At 38.1% G+C, this 17,921-nt stretch overlaps 2 protein-coding genes across 2 annotated transcripts; both read left to right on the forward strand.

The window, feature by feature from the left end:
• The first annotated feature begins 1,906 nt into the window (after window positions 1-1,906).
• Window positions 1,907-5,567, forward strand: LOC106053576 (uncharacterized). Its single transcript, XM_056012016.1, has 2 exons — window positions 1,907-5,368; window positions 5,481-5,567. The coding sequence occupies exons 1-2, from the start codon at window positions 1,907-1,909 to the stop codon at window positions 5,565-5,567; spliced, it is 3,549 nt and encodes a 1,182-aa protein (XP_055867991.1).
• Window positions 5,510-9,913, forward strand: LOC106053577 (uncharacterized). The gene is made up of 2 exons (XM_056013286.1): window positions 5,510-7,753; window positions 8,267-9,913. The coding sequence occupies exon 1, from the start codon at window positions 5,606-5,608 to the stop codon at window positions 7,415-7,417; it is 1,812 nt and encodes a 603-aa protein (XP_055869261.1). The 5' UTR covers window positions 5,510-5,605; the 3' UTR covers window positions 7,418-7,753; window positions 8,267-9,913.
• The last annotated feature ends 8,008 nt before the right edge of the window (window positions 9,914-17,921 follow it).

Raw genomic sequence — 17,921 nt, forward strand, 5'->3', positions numbered from 1 at the left:
CTATTTATACACAAAAAGAAGATCCCTGTCGTGAAAACTACGAAATTTTTAGGCCTCACCTTAGATTCCAAATTTAATTTTCTCCCCCACATTAAGGAACTTAAGAAGAAATGCCAAAAGTCATTAAACATACTCAGAGTACTCAGCCATACGGACTGGGGAGCTGACAGAGATACCTTGCTGCTGCTATATCGTAGTCTAATTCGATCCAAGCTAGACTACGGATCCATAATATATGGAGCAGCAAGGAAGTCTTATCTAAAAATACTGGAACCAATACAAAATGCTGCCCTGCGTCTCTGTCTTGGTGCGTTTCGTACATCACTCCCTGTCAGGGAATTTTTTTTTAGAGCAAACAACTTTAAAACACTATCCGATAGTGTCGACCCTGGGAAGCCACTGGGCTTTGTCCGGGAGGTGGGGCTGTCTACGAAGATCTGATTTATGAATTTTGAACATATAATTTTTACATAAGATTTTTACCAAATAATTAAATTTTTACTACCTATCCTATACTCTTAAGCGAGCAATTCTTGTATGTATGTATGTATGTATGTATATATATTTATATTTATATATATATATAAATTTTATTTCGAAAACGGCTCTAACGATTTTCTTTAAAATTTCAAGGTATGTGCATAATAGTGAGAAAAAAATTCTCAACTCATTGGCCACATCGGGAAAACTCAAGGTCGACCGTTATATCGGTTTGAAAATGCCTCATTATCGAAAAATTAATTTTGGCTAGAATGTTTTATGAATGAAAATTTTCTATATGACGTCAATGGGAAAAAAACTTGACACCGCTTACGTCACTAGGCTCACAGCAGAAAAGAAAAAAAAAACTTTACACCTCCTACGTCACTGGCTTACAGCCGTTCACTAAAGCATTTCTTTGCTACAAGTTTTATCGCGTTTCAATGAATAAAAAGACACAACATTTTGCGCACCGTAGTTGAAGGTTTAGAACAGTGTTTGCGTTCATTTTTAACTGAACATCAATTGATCAAGCACGTGGTTATCTGAAGACGCCCAAGTGTTTACAAGTGTTTCTACAAATTAAACATTTCATCCCTGTTAAATAAGGTAAGTGAAAAGAAGAATTTGATTTATGTGCATAACTTTAATTAGCTAGAATGTAGGCCGAAAGGAATAGATATGGTCCTTATGGATTTTGATTCTGGAATCTACGTCTAAATCTAGATCTTGATTCAAGACAGCTAGATTCCCAGGGGATGCAACTGCTATGTTGCTCGCCATTATTCTTGCACAATAGATGGAGGTTTACGACGTAGGCTAATAAGATTTCTAGAGGATGGTGACTTATCCCTAAGCAGCAACATGATACTTTTCTTTTGTTTGTTGGGAATGGTTATAAAACATCTCATCTAGCTATTGGCCACAAAACAGCTCATCTAGCTATTGGCCACAAAACAGCTCATCTAGCTATTGGCCACAAAACAGCTCATCTAGCTATTGGCCACAAAACAGCTCATCTAGCTATTGGCCACAAAACAGATCATCCAGCTATTGGCCACAAAACAACAAATCTAGATCTAGCTATTGGCCACTAAACAGTTAAATCCAATGAGTCAATACAATCCATCTATGGGGTAGAAATGTTCACATGCAATTGTGGAGTGGAATTGGTGTGAACGTCCATTTCATTTGCCATAGCTCTAATGTTTTTTTTTAATATAATGCACACATTTTAATACTATTATTACTAATACTATTATTTATGTAAGCATTATTATTTATTATTTTATTAATTGTTATTATGAAGTTAATATTTATTGATATAACGTTATTATTCGGAATTTTAATATTCAGTAGTGTAATATAGTATACCAATTATATTTTTACAAAAAAAACACCAATTTAATCCATTGCTATTAGGAAGATGCCGCGGCCAAGAAAACGTCAGTTATTCAACTTCAACCAAGAATCTAGAGAAGGAAACAACAACGCTGATCCAGCTAAAGTCCCTCGCCTTTCTTTGGTTTTACATGAACGGGATTCAACTTCAATAAATTGCCAGTCTTCATTGAATCACCAGCCTTCAACTACAATAAATTGCCAGTCTTCATTGAATCATCAGCCTTCAACTTCAATAAATTGCCAGTCTCCAGTGAATCACCAGCCCTCATTTTCAATAAATTGCCAGTCTCCAGTGAATCACCAGTCTTCAACTTCAATAAATTGCCAGTCTTCAGTGAATCATCAGTCTTCAACTTCAATAAATTGCCAGTCTCCAGTGAATAACCAGTCTTCAACTTCAATGAATTGCCAGTCTCCAGTGAATCATCAGTCTTCAACTTTAATAAATTGCCAGTCTTCATTAAATCACCAGCCTTCAACTTCAATGAATTGCCAGTCTCCAGTGAATCACCAGTCTTCAACTTTAATAAATTGCCAGTCTTCATTAAATCACCAGTCTTCAACTTCAATAAATTGCCAGTCTCCAGTGAATCACCAGCCTTCAAATACGACAAATCTCAGAGAAGCTTCAACTAGAGCAAATGCAGTTATTAGAAATATCGTCAAACTAGAAAATTCTGAGAAGCGTTTAAGGAAACTTGAGGATCTGCGACTTCGAGCTTCACGACGACTTAAAGTGGAAACTTGCACACAGTATTCTCAGAGACTTGAAGATCTGCGGCAGAGAGCTTCACATCGACTTCAAGCGGAAACTTGCACACAGTATTCTCAGAGACTTGAGGATCTGCGACAGAGAGCTTCACAGCGACTTCAAGCGGAAACTTGCACACAATATTCTCAGCGACTTGAGGATTTGCGACAGAGAGCTTCACAGCGACTTCAAGCGGAAACATGCGCACAATATTCTCAGCGTCTTGAGGATCTGCGACAGACAGCTTCACAGCGACTTCAAGCAGAAACATGCGCACAATATTCTCAGCGACTTGACGACATGCGACAACGAACTTCAAGACGATATGTAAATGAAACTCCCATAGAATATTCTAAGCGACTTGACGACTTGCGACGAAGAGCTTCACAGCGACTGGAAACTGAGTCTCCAACAGAATATTCCAAACGACTTTATGACATGCAAAATCGTGCTTTACAACGAACAAATAATGAAACGCCTACTCAACGAAATGAGAGACTTAAAGAAATGCGACAGCAAGCAGCCATAAGATTATCTGAAGAAACCCACGAACAACGCATCGAGAGACTTGAAGAAATGAGACAAGGGGCAGCCATAAGATTATCTGAAGAAACCGACGAACAACGCAATGAGAGACTTGAAGAAATGAGACAGCGGGCAACACTAAGGTTATCTGCAGAAACGAAGATAAAAGAGGACCAACGTTTGGAGGAACAAAGACGGCGTGACGCAAGACGAAGAGCAGCCTTGGAGAAAACTAAAGTACAAACGTACAAGAGCGCAGTGAACTCAAGTGTTAACTATAGATCATTGGGCCCCTTTACAATTACATGCATACATTGCCAGGCGATACATTTTCCAGAGGAAAGAGTTGGCAACAAAGTTAACAGAGACTCCTTCGGGGACTGCTGTTTACATGGTCGAATTTCCCTGGAAGCTCCTATCTTTCCAAATGAATTAATTATTTTGTTTTTAGGTCAGCACCCTTTGGCACAGGAATTTCATAAGAAGATACGAAATTTAAATGCATGCTTTTCATTGGCATCATTTAATGTGGATGACGACAGGACAATTAATAGCCACGGCATTTATAGTTTCATCGCAGCAGGGATGATTTATCATAAAATAAATTTGGCTGTTCATCCAACACAAAATCCAAATGGTGACTACGAAAGACCACAATATGGTCAGCTCTACTTTCTGGATCCCGACGATGCTGTGAATGAAAGAATTCATCATCCATACAATAGTGACATCAACCAAGACTTAATGAATAGATTGGAGAAAATCATACGCGCCGTCAATTGTTTCGCTCAGGCATTTAAAATGATGAGAGAAGTGGAGACAGAAACTAGACAACTTGCATCAGCAAACGGAATAGCACCTCCACATGTTCGACTTTTGTTTACTAATCCTGATGGTTTTGATATCAGGCGCTACAATGTCCCCTCATCCAATGAAGTATGTGCTGTGCTGACACTGAATGCTGATCAAAGCATTCCAGCTAATGAAATGGTTGTACATCAGCGAGGCAAAGAAATAGTTACTTTAAAGAACACAGACAAACGAACAGAGCCCTTCACATATCCATTATTTTATCCTAAAGGCACCTTTGGATATTCTGTGGATCTAAAGCTACAACAGCCTTATCCCAGTCGGCAGCATCTAACAAGACTGGAAATGGCACAATATCGTATTGCTTATCGCAAAGGACTCACCAAAAATCTCCCACTTGAAAAAGATCGAAGCGATCTTGATCTACGTGAAACACAATTCAACGCACTACATTTTGGTGGCCGACTGTTTCAGCAGTATCTGGTTGACACATTTATTAGAGTCGAACGCGATCGCATCCAGTGGATCAAGTCCAACCAAAAGAAGATTCTGGCTGAAAAATACATAGGAGTGTCTAACTTTCTTAAAGAACTGGCTGAAAAGAAAGATGCTGTTGTTGGTGAAACCATCATTTTACCATCCTCCTTCCCAGGCTCAACACGATACTATGCTGAACAATTTGAAGACGCCATGGCTATAGTACGACGCTTCGGTTCACCAGACTTCTTTATAACCATGACATGTAATCCGGAATGGCCTGAAATAAAAGAAGCTGCCCGTATTGTTACCGAGGAAGGGTTTGTTATTCAGCAGCGAGCTCAAGATCGTCCTGATCTCGTTGCGAGAGTAGCAAAGCTGAAGTTTGAAACCATTATTGAGGAATTGTACAAGAAACAAATCTTTGGGAAAGTAGCAGCCTATGTTTATACTATTGAATTTCAAAAGCGTGGTCTCCCTCACATGCATCTTTTACTAATTATGAGATCGGAAGACAAAGTGCACAATCCTGATGAGCTAGATGATTTAATTTCTGCTGAGATCCCAGACAACACAGATCCTGAGTTGCGAGAACTGGTATTGAAATGGATGATCCATAATCCTTGCGGTGAACATGACTTATATGCGTCATGCATGAAAAACCACAATGGAAAAATTCACTGCCGTTTCGATTTCCCCAAACCTTTTCAAGAAACAACATCACTGGTTGACGACGAAAAACCAAAATTAAGACGTCGGTATGATTCCAGACTGGACCAGCAGAGCCCTGAATTTTCTCACGAACTAGCTGTCTACCGAAAAGACAAGTCTGGTAGAAGAATAACCAGAGACAACCACCACGTGGCTCCTTACAATGCATATTTGCTGAAACTTTTCAATTGCCACATAAACGTTGAATTTGTTGGAAGCATTAGAGCAGTGAAATATTTATACAAATATATTTACAAAGGACATGACTGCGCCTATATTAAAATTGTGGAGGAGCAAAAAAGAATAAATTATAATGAACCAGACACATACATTGAAGAGCGGTGCATCACACCACCGGAGGCTTGCTGGCGTTTATCTGGAAATGAACTCCAAAAGAAGAGCCATGTAGTGCAACGTCTTGACATTCATCTTCCTGGTCACTACCGAATGTCAGACATTGTGAATGTGCAAGAAGATCTGGCGGATACTGGCATTAAGGGATCCACATTGGAGTCTTATTTCAAAACCAATGCTACCAAGAAGCAAAAAGAAGAAGCTAACCGCCTTGCTGGAAAAGATGAAGAAATTATTTACCATTTTTATTGGCAGATGCCCGAGCATTTTAAATGGATAGGAAGGCAAAGTGAATGGGTTGAGAGGCTTCGACAAATCAATGTTATTGGTCGTATCCACAGCGTTAATTTTGTTGCCCAGCCAGAGTTATACCATCTCAGGATGCTTTTGTACCACGTCAATGACGCTACAAGTTTTGACGAACTTCTTAAATTTAATGGTATCAGGCATGCCACGTTCAAGCAAGCGTGTCTGGCTCGAGGGCTTGCCTATGATGACCAACAGTGGATCGATGGTCTGCAGGAATCGGCTATGTCAAAAACGCCTAGAGCCATGAGAACACTATTTACACAGATTTTAATATTTGGATCTCCAGAAAATCCAAAAAGACTTTGGGAAATGTTCAAAGCAGATCTGGCTGAAGATTTTCTTCTAGAAATAGGACACACAGGTGGCCGAGTGGAAGACGCGATAAATCATACCTATCGAATTATCGCCTCCAAATTAAATACCGAAGCCACAGAAGGCAGAGATTTTCAGTACTGGGTCAACACCTTTGGCATGGACAACATTGACTTTGTCAATAACCATTTAAATGTGGATATGCTTAACAACGACAGCTCAATACTGGAAGGGGAACGGTTGTATGGACTCCTGAAAGGGAAACAGCTTGACATAGTGAATACCATTCTCGATGCTGTCACAAGTCATAACTCTGGACCAAGATGTTTTTTTATTGATGGACCTGGAGGTACTGGAAAAACGTTTGTGTACAAGACTATTTATCACATTCTTCGGGGTCGAAATTTCAATGTGAAATGTATGGCATTTACAGGAATAGCATCAATTCTTTTGCCTAATGGACGCACCTCACACAAAACATTTGGCCTCAGTGTGCCCCTTACACCTGAATCAGTTTCAAACATAAAGCTAGGATCAATGAAAGCTGCTCAGTTAGCGGAAGTTGATGTATTTTTAATGGATGAGGCCCCAATGCTGCCAAAATACGGACTTTCTACCATAGACCAGCTACTAAGAGCAATCGGCAATGCAAAAGAGCCTTTTGGAGGAAAAACAATAGTTTTGGGGGGCGACTTCCGGCAATGTCTTCCAATTCAGCCACGAGCTAACAGAAGTGAGCTTTTAGACGTATCCCTTAAAAAGAGTGACTTATGGAGACATTTTAAAATATCTCGATTAACCAGAAATATGAGAGTTGATGAAGAAGAGACGGATTTTGCCGAGTTTCTTTTAAGGATTGGAGACGGTGAAGTACCATTGAATGATATGGGTGAAATAGCTCTGCCACAAGATGTCATCTCAAAAACCAACATTATTGACGAAGTTTATGGGGATTGTTTGGCAGATAAAAGTTACGAAAACATGAAAGACAGGGCAATTTTGGCTCCCCTAAACAAAGATGTCAATTTAATCAATTGTGAGCTTATAGACAGATTACCTGGAGAGGAAAAAGTCTATTTTAGCTTTGATTCAATCAAGGATATGTCAGAAGGTACACTTCAATTTACCACAGAATTTTTAAATTCCATAGACATCGCTGATCTGCCTCCACACAAACTAAAACTAAAAAAAACACAATTATCATGCTACTTAGGAACTTGGATGTTTCAGAAGGACTCTGTAATGGGACGAGGCTCATTGTCACTGAACTGTGTAACAACATAATTATTGCTAAGATTCTAACTGGCGAACATTTTGGAAAGGCAGTTCATATTCCCAGAATCACTCTAGATTCCAGTAAGGGGAAACTTGGATGCACAATGCAGCGCCATCAATTTCCTGTGACCCCTGCTTTCGCCATGACAGTCCACAAATCACAAGGTCAAACATTCCAGTTTGTTGGAGTTGATCTCAGAGTCCCAGTCTTTATGCATGGTATGCTGTATGTGGCCTTTTCAAGAGTGAAACGACAAAGTTGTTTAAAAGTCCTTCTTCCCCGAGACAACGCAAATTACACCCGGAACGTTGTGTGGAAGGAAGTGTTGAACTGAGATAAAGGAGGTTAGTATTAGGAGAGACAAATGTTAGCTACTTTACTAGGATCTAGATATATAGGTATTGTGTTATAATTATTTATAAATAACACTTTCCAATAGGTATCAAGAATAAGGCTTATAACATTTTTCTTTGAAAAACGTGGATGGGAAATAGGGATTGTATTAGCTGTTAAACGTCCATATTCTCAACTTGAGATCAACTCATTCTAATGCTGAAATATAATATGCAATTCAATGCTACGGTGGTATGGGTAAAGTCATCCCAACAGTTTGTGCACTCTGTTTGATAATAAACTTCGCTATGAATAGGCTGAACATCACAGAGTTCAAACTTTGAGTTCTAAAATTTGTTAACCATTAAAATACAACTATTTGTTAGTCGAACATCAGAATGATATATAACTTCGACCTTTTATTTTATGTCGGCAAATCAATTAAAATACAAATATAATTATTGTTTGAAATTTTATCATAAGAAAAACACAAATTAAGATTAATTTGGATATTCCTATTACAGCCTGTTTGTACCGGAGAATTGATGTACTGGATAGCAACTGGTAGTGGGAAGCAGAGATGTGAGTCCTCATTAGACATTGCTATGCTAGCACCGTGGCTTTGAACCAACGTTAGACTCTCTATGACCAGCGTTTATCTGACTCAAGGAAGATTTGATAATGTACCTAAGGCGTGTCTAACTTCAAGATCCACAGACCTAATTGTTTATGTTTTATCTCTTTGGATATGACATACTTTTATTATAAAACAATAATAATCCACTCTAGCCCTACAATTTATGTCTGGGAGAAGTAGAGTTCTTTAGTGCTTGGATATGTTTACCAAAGAACAGTTTTATTAGATCAGATAAAAAACAAAAATATGTGTTACATTTCTACAAAATCGATGCATTGAAACAAATGGAGATCATAGAGATCAAAAGTGATCTAATGATAGTGAACATTTGGTGAAACTTCTCAAAATGTATTTTGTTCATGAATCAAATCTTTTTTGCACCAACATTATATTTTTGTATCAATTTATTTTTGTTCTCTAGGAAACTCTTGGGTATTGTAGTATTTGTTTAATACTGCAGTTAAATATCCATTTTTTTTCTAATACCATTAAATTTAAGTAACTGAGTGTTATGTACAATTAATAAATTTAGATAACCAAATATCATGCATGGTCATTACATTCAAGTATCCAAGTTGTATGTATGGTCATTACATTTATGTAACCATGAAGTATGTATGGTCATTACAAGTATTATCTATTATCATTACATTGAAGTAACCAAGTATTATGTATTGTCATTACATTTAGGTAAAAATGGTTTATGTATGATTATTACATTTATTATATGTTCTTTTTAATAATGCTATGTATCTCTTTGTGCCATTAGTTCTTTTGCCTTCTTAGCCACAAAAAAATGTTATTTATGATATTTGTTTGAAAGGCATTGATCATACATTGATTGATTTTTATTAAGTAAGGGGAATGAGATAAAAGTCAAGCAATCCAGTAGATTGCTAGCATTTCTAAGTAAAGTAAAGAATTTTTTTTAAAATATAGATAAACAAAATTCTTTAGCTGTGCAAGTTCAGTTCTTTTTCTAGGCTTATATTCACTATTACTAAAGGGCTAAATTCTAAACATTGTATAAAGTAGTCAAATGTGTGAGTAATATCATTAGGACTTTTACACTAATGTTTAATGTAATTGTACTTTATAAATTGATGACTACATAGCTCACATTATATCTTGTTAGTGTGTCTGTCTCACAATGAGATGAATGTGTGTAAGCAAGTTTCTATACAAGTTTATGTCTTGAAGTGAAAGTAAAATGGTTGAAATAAAAATATTCTATTAATATTTATATTCAATATATTAAACGTTCCTCAATGAATTAAAATCATTTAAGCTTTTATACTATACAATTGCTCTTTTTTTTTTATTTTGGTTACATCTAATGTTATTTTTTTTTAATTCTTCTTTAGTAACTAAAGGTTTTCACATTATAACTGCCATTTGTTGTTTGTTTTTGGTTACACCTAATGCCATTTGAGAAAGATTGTCTTTTAATATTATTCAACAAATAATGGTGACCAAAAAGCTTCTTTTAATTGAAGTTAGAATTATTTAATTTCATTTTCCTTTTATTGCCATCAAAATGTAATTCCTAATTAAAAGAAAATCAACTTGTATAATCTTTAAATAAATATATAGCATCTGCTAACCTTGCAATTATGAGCACATGGTCCTGCTCTTCGATTGCCCACTAAATACTTTACGACAGTGTATTATATTTTAAAAAATCCATTGTATGTAGTCATGTTTTTTTCAACCAAATTTCAGTAAGTAATAAATTAAATGCATTATAGAACCGAGCTAGGATCGGTCATCCCGGTACTACTATTTTAAACGTGAATAGACCTTGTTTTTAAAGATTTAACTGTATGGAATTTAGCTCTTGTAAAGGAGAGTAATCCTTGAAGGATTACGGGCACGAAATGGCCTAAATTGTACCGATGTGCCAAAAAATCAAAACTCAAACTCACTACCTACTTGTAGAAATTTATTGTACTACGTAAACCCAGTTTTCGCTTTAATTTCACACAATAGCTATCAAAAAATTATATTTACATAATAATGGCATATAATTTGTGGGTCGGATTGTATAGAAAAGCCCGGGCTGATTTTGACAGTCCGCCGCTGGTTGAGTTTCTCTCTTACCTTAGCATGGTAACAAACTGATGTTCCCTGACTCTATTGCAAAAAATAGGCAGATCTAAACTTAAAGCTACTGCTAAAGTCGCTAGTGACTTAGCTAGGTTCCATTACTTATGAAAGACTAAATTCAAAGAATAAAATCAAGGACATTCAAGGCTGAGTGAGTTTATAAAAGAAAAGCAAACGTTGCATCTGGTTTAAGTCTAAATTCACTTCTAGCATAAAGTCCCATTCTTTTCAATAAATTTTCTGTTGGTTCTTTTATGGAATCAGGAATAACACACTAGAGTTAACTAGAGGTATTATGATAATAAAATCATTGCCAAGTGACATTAATGACATCATTTAAACATATTTTAGAAAAGTCTACGACAACGGCCAAACACCACAGTATTTAAAAAGATTTACAGAATGTTTTATATATCTTTATGCTGTGTTATTTTTTTTTTTTGGATTGATGCATTTCCTGTATGTTACGTGCTTGAATAGTTTTAAATATAGAAGTGAAGCTAGGTGCTGAAACAAATGATAATACATACATATTAAACATTAATGAACAGCAGGACCAAGTTTTTAAATGAGAGAAAGTAGTAAATTAAATGTGACAAAAATAAGGGACTGCGCCGACCAAGGCCCGAATCAGTGATCCTGGAAAAGACAATAATGCTTATAAATAGAAATATAAATAGAAGAAAGTTTAATCTGGTATTTTTGATATGTTGGCTTTAAAAACCTTTTTGGGTCCAAAATCGCGAAAAAAACGTTTTCGGTAAATTTAATCGATGCGGTTTCGATCGTAAAAGATGTTTAATTGTTATAAGCACACAGAAAGTAGTAATTGGTTAAATTTGTGTAGTTTTTCATCCACAAAAAGTGTGAGAATTAGTGATGTCAGTCGGTCAGTACATGACTGAATCAGGAAGTTGAAAAGCAGAAATTTTCTGTTTCTTTAATTCTTTTTTTTTTTTATCAATGGATTTTTATACATGCAAATTTCACAGGACCCAGTGTTTATTATTTTATAATATCCATATTTTTGTGCTTATACAGGGCCTCGCAAAATGTACATCGCCAATAGGTCTTGCGCCGCCACTTTTTATTTATAGTGCTTGGAGTCTTATAGTCAAGGTGGATTAAAGACAGGGCAGGCCGGCATGGGCGCCCGCAGTTAGGTGCAAGGTGGTGCAACTGTACACCCCTGGATTCCGAGTAGCCAAATTATAGCATTTTTTTTTTTTGCACCATTAGATCAATTAAAATAGAAGTAGCAACTGAACAAGTTACCATAGGCGCCCGCAAAAGGGGGGGGGTGCAAGGTGGTGCACTTGGACCCCCCTGGTAACTGAGTAGCCAAATTCTAGCCATTTTTTGCACCGTCAAATCAATTAAAATGTAAATAGCAACTGAATAAGTAGTGTGACTTATTTTTCTTCTTCTTCTTGAAACTGTCAGGTAGAGTTGAGCCTTCGGCTCTTGGAACTCTAGGCCAGCAAAAGTGAACAAGAGCTCCATCTCACCGGCCTGAATGAGAACAGTGTACACTGTTCTGTATGGCGGGTGGGTCAGACTCACGGCAAGATGCCGCGTACACTAAGACCCCCGCCATTTTCCTTTTCTTTACCAGGCTAACCGTGCGAGACACGCCATTTATGTAACGGCCCCTTGAGGAACAGCGCCAGGATTGTTGACAAGGTTGTGGGAGCTTTCTTACAACTCCGCACAGTGCAATGAGGATGCTCTCGCACCCCCATAGGCACCCCCACGGGAGTCTTGTTTTGCTACCCTTTAGCCTAATCATTTCCTCCTACGATCGTTTCCACCCGGGCGCCACTGAGGCAGGGTAGCATGCCCAGACTGGTGACTTATAAAGATAAGCTAATGTAATAGTAGACTAGCTTAGAGGCTTGTCAGGAATTGATGACCGACCATGTACGTGCACTCCTCTGAATTTTGAGTAACCAAAACATTTTAGTCAATTTTTACACCTTCAAATTAATTAACATAGCAACTTAACCAGTTCCACTGAAGTACAGTTGTAATGATAAGCTATTATTGTTAGAAACTAGAATAGGGAAATCTGTAGTTCATGTCCCACCAAGTACGCTTTATTCTAGGCTTGTAATTCTGTGCACTATAAAGGGTGTCAAATATTCTATGGCACGTTAGTCGTGACGAATTGTTTTCATTTGCACATAATTATATAAAAAAAAGAGTAAATTTCCCTTTCAGACCTTGTGGTCTATAGGGCAGATGATGTAAAGTTCATCTGATTTTGTGGCCCACGGCAAAGGGTGTCATGTGGCCAGCACAACGACCAACCGCCTTTACGTTTCCCCAACTAATGTCAGGTTCCCAATAGAGCTGGGTGGACTCAAAGGCGCCCAAAGATCCTGAAATTAAAAATTCCAATCTTCACCAGGATTCGTCAGCCACCGCGCCCTCTGCACATTATTATAGTTATTATTATATTTAGTTAAGATCTAGACTATGATACATGTTTTTTTTTTTTTGCCAATAATCTTTTGATGTGATAAATGTTATAATAGTTTCTTTGAATAAAAATAAGGAGTGTAAATCTATTAACGTCTTGCGGAGTTTCGGTCGGTGTCATAAAGTAAATTTGGATGAACGGAGCATTGGCAGCAGCTAGAAACCAAACAAACAAAAAAAAAAGGCAGCAAGCATCAACTGCGCTTGCTGGCTATTTTAGTGATGAAACTATAGATATCTCAGGCACAGAACATACCCGGGTACGCTGTTCTGCCTCATCGTGGCACCCAGGTGGAAACGACCATTAGAGGAAGTGGTTAGGCTAAATGAATGGCGAAACAAAACTCCCGTGGGGGTGTCCTCGTGTAGGCGAGAGCCTACCCATTGCACGGAGCGGAGTTGAAAGAGAACCCTCACGACCCTGTCGATAATCCATGCGCCGTTCCTCAAGGGACTGTTTACACTAATGGCGAGTCCTCCACGGTTAGCTTGGTACAACATAGGAAAATGGCGGAAGTTCCCGGTGCACTCGGCCTTCGGCCATGTCTAGCCCCGGGGTCGGCCACCTGCGGCTCGCGAGCCACATGCGGCTCTTTGGGTGTGAAGCTGCGGCTCTTTAGTTCCATACGCAAATATTATTTATTTTATCGAAACATTTTTTAAATAGTTCTGAATCGTTTAACGAGGATTAGGCACCGAGTCTATCTCTCGGCCTCTTGTACTCGCTTTTCACTATACCCCTCCCCCATTACACGCGTCGTCAATATTGTTAGTCTGTCAGAAGTTCTCGAATGACGCCATCGTCGGATGTTTCTATGTAGGTTTCAATTCGCTTTCGACGCAAGATGAATTGGCGTCTTCCCCACGTGCTTTGGCTGTGACGTAAAGTTTGTTGTTTCAAGTAAATGAGTTAGAAGTGATTATCTTCTCAAACTTAGAAGCAATCTACAAGTAATGCTAATATGGCTAGCTTTGCGGCACCAATAGAAATTGGAGAAAAAGGCAAATCATTTACAGATGGTGAGTATGTCAAAGATTGCTTTCTACATGCATCTGAAGAAAATACTTTTTCGTGATTTCAAAAACAAACCAGAAATCTTGAAAAAAAAATCAAAGATTTGCCATTATCTGCTAAAACAGTACAAGATAGAATATTTAAAATGTCTTCAAATGTAACATATTTATAAGTGGAAGATATTCAACTTTCTTTTGTCCTATCACTTGCTAGTCTTGCGACATAAAGACACGGCCCAAGTTGCCCATTTTGTTAGGTATATGTCTTCCCAAGGTCCAAAAGAAGAACTTCAATGATTGCCACCGCTCTCATGACAAACTAGAGAAGATATAGTGAATGCCGTACAAAAATGCTTTTAAAACAATAAGATCGATTTAAATAAAATCATTTAAATAGCAAATAAAAGGGCAACAACGATTCGTCGGAGCAAAATAAACCATGAAATTCTTACGTTTCACTGAATAATGCATCAAGAAGCGCTTGGTGTCCAAATCGATTCAAACCAAAAAAGTTGAGGTCATGAATTTGGTAATCAAGATTGTTAACAGCATCTTGTCAAAAGCACTCTACCATCGTCAGTTTAAAGAATTCTTAAACAAAATGGAGACTCAGTATTACGGCCTCCTTTTTTACAATAAAGTGCGATGGCTTTCCAAAGGTAAGGTGTTGAAACGTTTTGTTTTGTGCTTGAGGGAATACATACATTCTTAAATGATAAAGGCATTAATCTCCATGCTTTAGAAAACGACAAATATTTGCAAACATTTTATTTTATGGTTGATATAACAGAGAAGTTAAAAATTAAATGAGCTGAATCTAAAACTGCAAGGCAAAGGAAACCCATCCCATGTTTTGGTAGAAGAATAGTTTTGTTTTGAAGAAAAATTAATTCTTTTTGTAGAAGATATTCAGAGCGGTAAGTTACTTCATTTCAATGTCTAAAGCAGTATCACAATAAAATCCGAGCTACTTTTGACACGAATTACTTGGACACAGATACAAAAATCAAAGATACATTTCTTGATAGATTTGAGCAGTTCAAAACCAACAAAACCATTCTAGCAGTCTTAGTAAATCCTCTCAACACTAATTCACATTGAGCCCAACAACCCCAACATACGCTTGAAATTAGTAGACCCTAATGCCACTCAGCAAAGCCTTTCATCTAACGACCTTCAAATCCTAGCTCTGGAGACCATTAATACCTTCAAGCCCAGTGCTATTTTTGCATACACTGATGGATCGGCATCAATAGATTCTGGAAGAGCAGGCTATGGAGCCTACATCGACTTTCTTGGCTCTCACACAGTCAAAATCTTTGGACCATGTGGTAGTGTTTGCAGTTTTGATGCGGAGACCATGGCAGTCTGTGAAGCCTTAAAAGTCATTGACTCTCAACTCGGCGAGGGACATTTGAGGGCAACACAGATTGTTGTGGTCACTGACTCAAAATCTGTACTACATGCTTTGCAAAGCCCCGGACCATGGCCCCCCAATATCAACACTGTCATCATGGCTTCACATAACATCAAACAACGCTATGGCACCCCTGTAATAATGCAGTGGGTACCGAGTCACATAGGTGTGACTGGCAACACAATCGCAGACTCTTTGGCCCACCAGGGAGGGCAAATTCCACCCACTGATCAGGCTGTAAGCTTTCATCAAGCCCTGGCTATAATACAAAAAAACAGAAATGGAAAAGTGGTTTGAGTGCTGGGACAAGTCCCAAAAAGCCCGTGGAGTCTGGGAGCGCATGAGGCGCCCTGACCGCACTTCCCCGTGGTGGAGGCTGTCCAGGCCTGAGCAAGCTATTATAGCACAGTGCAGGACAGGCCACTGTCCTGTTGGCTCATATTTCTCGCGGCTATGGCCAAATTTTGATTCACGGTGCCCTCGCTGCGGGGAAGAAGAGGAAACCGTGCCTCATATTCTGTTTGACTGCCCCAGACTTGCTGATCTCCGTCTCGACAGGTCTGGGAAACCCAAAATTCTCGACCTGTATGGCGACATTCATGCACTACGCAAGACAGCAGGGTTTCTGTCCAGGGCTTTTGCAAGAGAGGATTTGAGCCTCTCAAGCCCTCACTCTAATGGAGTTTGATGATGATGATGAGGATGATTTGAAATTGATACTGGATCTCTAAAAATGCAATTGATCGATTTATAAAGTAAAGCTTTATGGGGTGGAAAATTTACAGAGTTGAAAAGCAAATTGCAAGAGTTGGAGGTCCAGAAATGTATGTACGTAACACAACAATAGTGGACAGCTTTCTAAGGAATGCCGCGAGTTGATTCGGCGCATGGAATAATCTTCCAGATTGCTACATTTGGAGTGCTGACTATCTTCAGATTTACATATTCATGCGATAAAACGTTTTTTTGTTTTCACGAATATAATTAAAAGCAAAGTAAGAAGCCAACTAACAATTGAAAATCTAGAGTCGTTTTTAAAACTAAAAACAACAAATTATGACCCAAATGTAACCAAACTTTCTAAAACCATGCGAAGCCAACGCTCCCATTCAATTTGTTTGCTTAATTGTTTGTTATTGAAGTTCAAGTTAGTGTTTAAGAGAATGTCTAACTGCTTTAGTTTTTACGGAAATAAAAAAAAAATAATTATCTAATAATGCCAGATATATATATATATATTATTTAATTTGTTGTGAAAAACACTACTTATATATACAAAGATTCTTTTTTTTTTTCATTAAAAAAATTTGTGCGAGTACTATTTACTGTTGCGAGAAAAAGATTTGTGGCTCTTTAAAACTTTAAAATTTTGTAAATTGTATTTTTCGGCTCTTTCGACTCAAAAGGTTGCCGACCCCTGGTCTAGCCCATGCGTCGGGGGCCAGATGCATCGGAAATAGCAATGCTTTACATAGGCATTTACATGGATCTCTTCCAGACAGACCTGTGTGTTCACACAGGTTTTTTTTTTTTTTTTACTGTTTGACGCTCAAACAGGTTTTTTTTCAAACTTATATGTCGAAGAGCCTTCGGCTCAGCTCTTAGACGATCTAACGGCACAGAGCAGATGTCCTTGAGCGTTCGGTTTGTTGATGGCGATTGCATTCGCTAAGACTTCGTTGGTTTTGTTGTTCAGAGAGACGCATTGCATGTGTCTAACGTCATTGTCAGCAAATACATTATGTACAGTCTACAGATGGACAAACTACTCGGCCAAGGCTGCCCTGTGATGGCTAGCATCTTCTTCCGTAACTGTCCCTAGCGATAGCGTTGGTGCTAAATTCACCTCTTTTATGTGAGATACAATTGACTAAGAAATATGAATCCAGCGAGCTTTAGGTCTCAACTTTGAAATCTTTGACTGTTTGGCGGATCTTAAAATAACGCCTGCAAGAGGAACCAAACAAACTGCACATGTGTAGTAAATGTCTTCTTCTCATGTGTTTCTGATTTGTCTTTTCAATTATTCATCTGTTCTTGAACCAGTTTCTCTGATTTTATAGTCTATCCAACGTAACATAGTGGCCGCTTAACAGCACACCAGCAGTCCCATTTATGAAATAATAAATAACCACCTTGACCATGCTGGGGAACACGCCAGAGATGGCATCTTGAGGAAGGGCTGGCAGAAAAACTTGATACTGATATTGAGTTGGTGCTGCCGAGAAATCGCAGTCGACAGACACACTGAGCAAAAACCATATGTTTGGATATTGGGAGCTATTGCAGAACATGGCTTTACATTCCGTATCTTGATTGGTTAGTTTCTTCATTACGTCTCGCTTTTCGAGCAATAATAATGGTCAGTTCAACTTGTTTTGTCTTCATCCTAAAATGATGCAAAAGCTGCAATGCAAAGAAGATTACCAGAACTGCCAGATAAGCGTACCTCGCCAGCTTGTCCATCGCGACGAAAAGCAATTCATTAGTAAAGTTATTGACAGTTTCGACAGCCACAGTCAAC

Source organism: Biomphalaria glabrata, chromosome 15, assembly GCF_947242115.1.
Source record: "Biomphalaria glabrata chromosome 15, xgBioGlab47.1, whole genome shotgun sequence".
NCBI classification, from domain to species: Eukaryota; Metazoa; Mollusca; class Gastropoda; family Planorbidae; genus Biomphalaria; species Biomphalaria glabrata.

Excerpts from the sequence above, each read along its gene's own strand:
- LOC106053577 (XM_056013286.1), top strand. The coding sequence starts at position 5,606 with ATGTCAGACATTGTGAATGTGCAAGAAGATCTGGCGGATACTGGCATT.
- LOC106053576 (XM_056012016.1), top strand. The coding sequence starts at position 1,907 with ATGCCGCGGCCAAGAAAACGTCAGTTATTCAACTTCAACCAAGAATCT. Across the intron at positions 5,369-5,480 it reads GCCACATAAACGTTGAATTT|ACACATACATTGAAGAGCGG; the intron begins GTTGGAAGCATT and ends ATAATGAACCAG.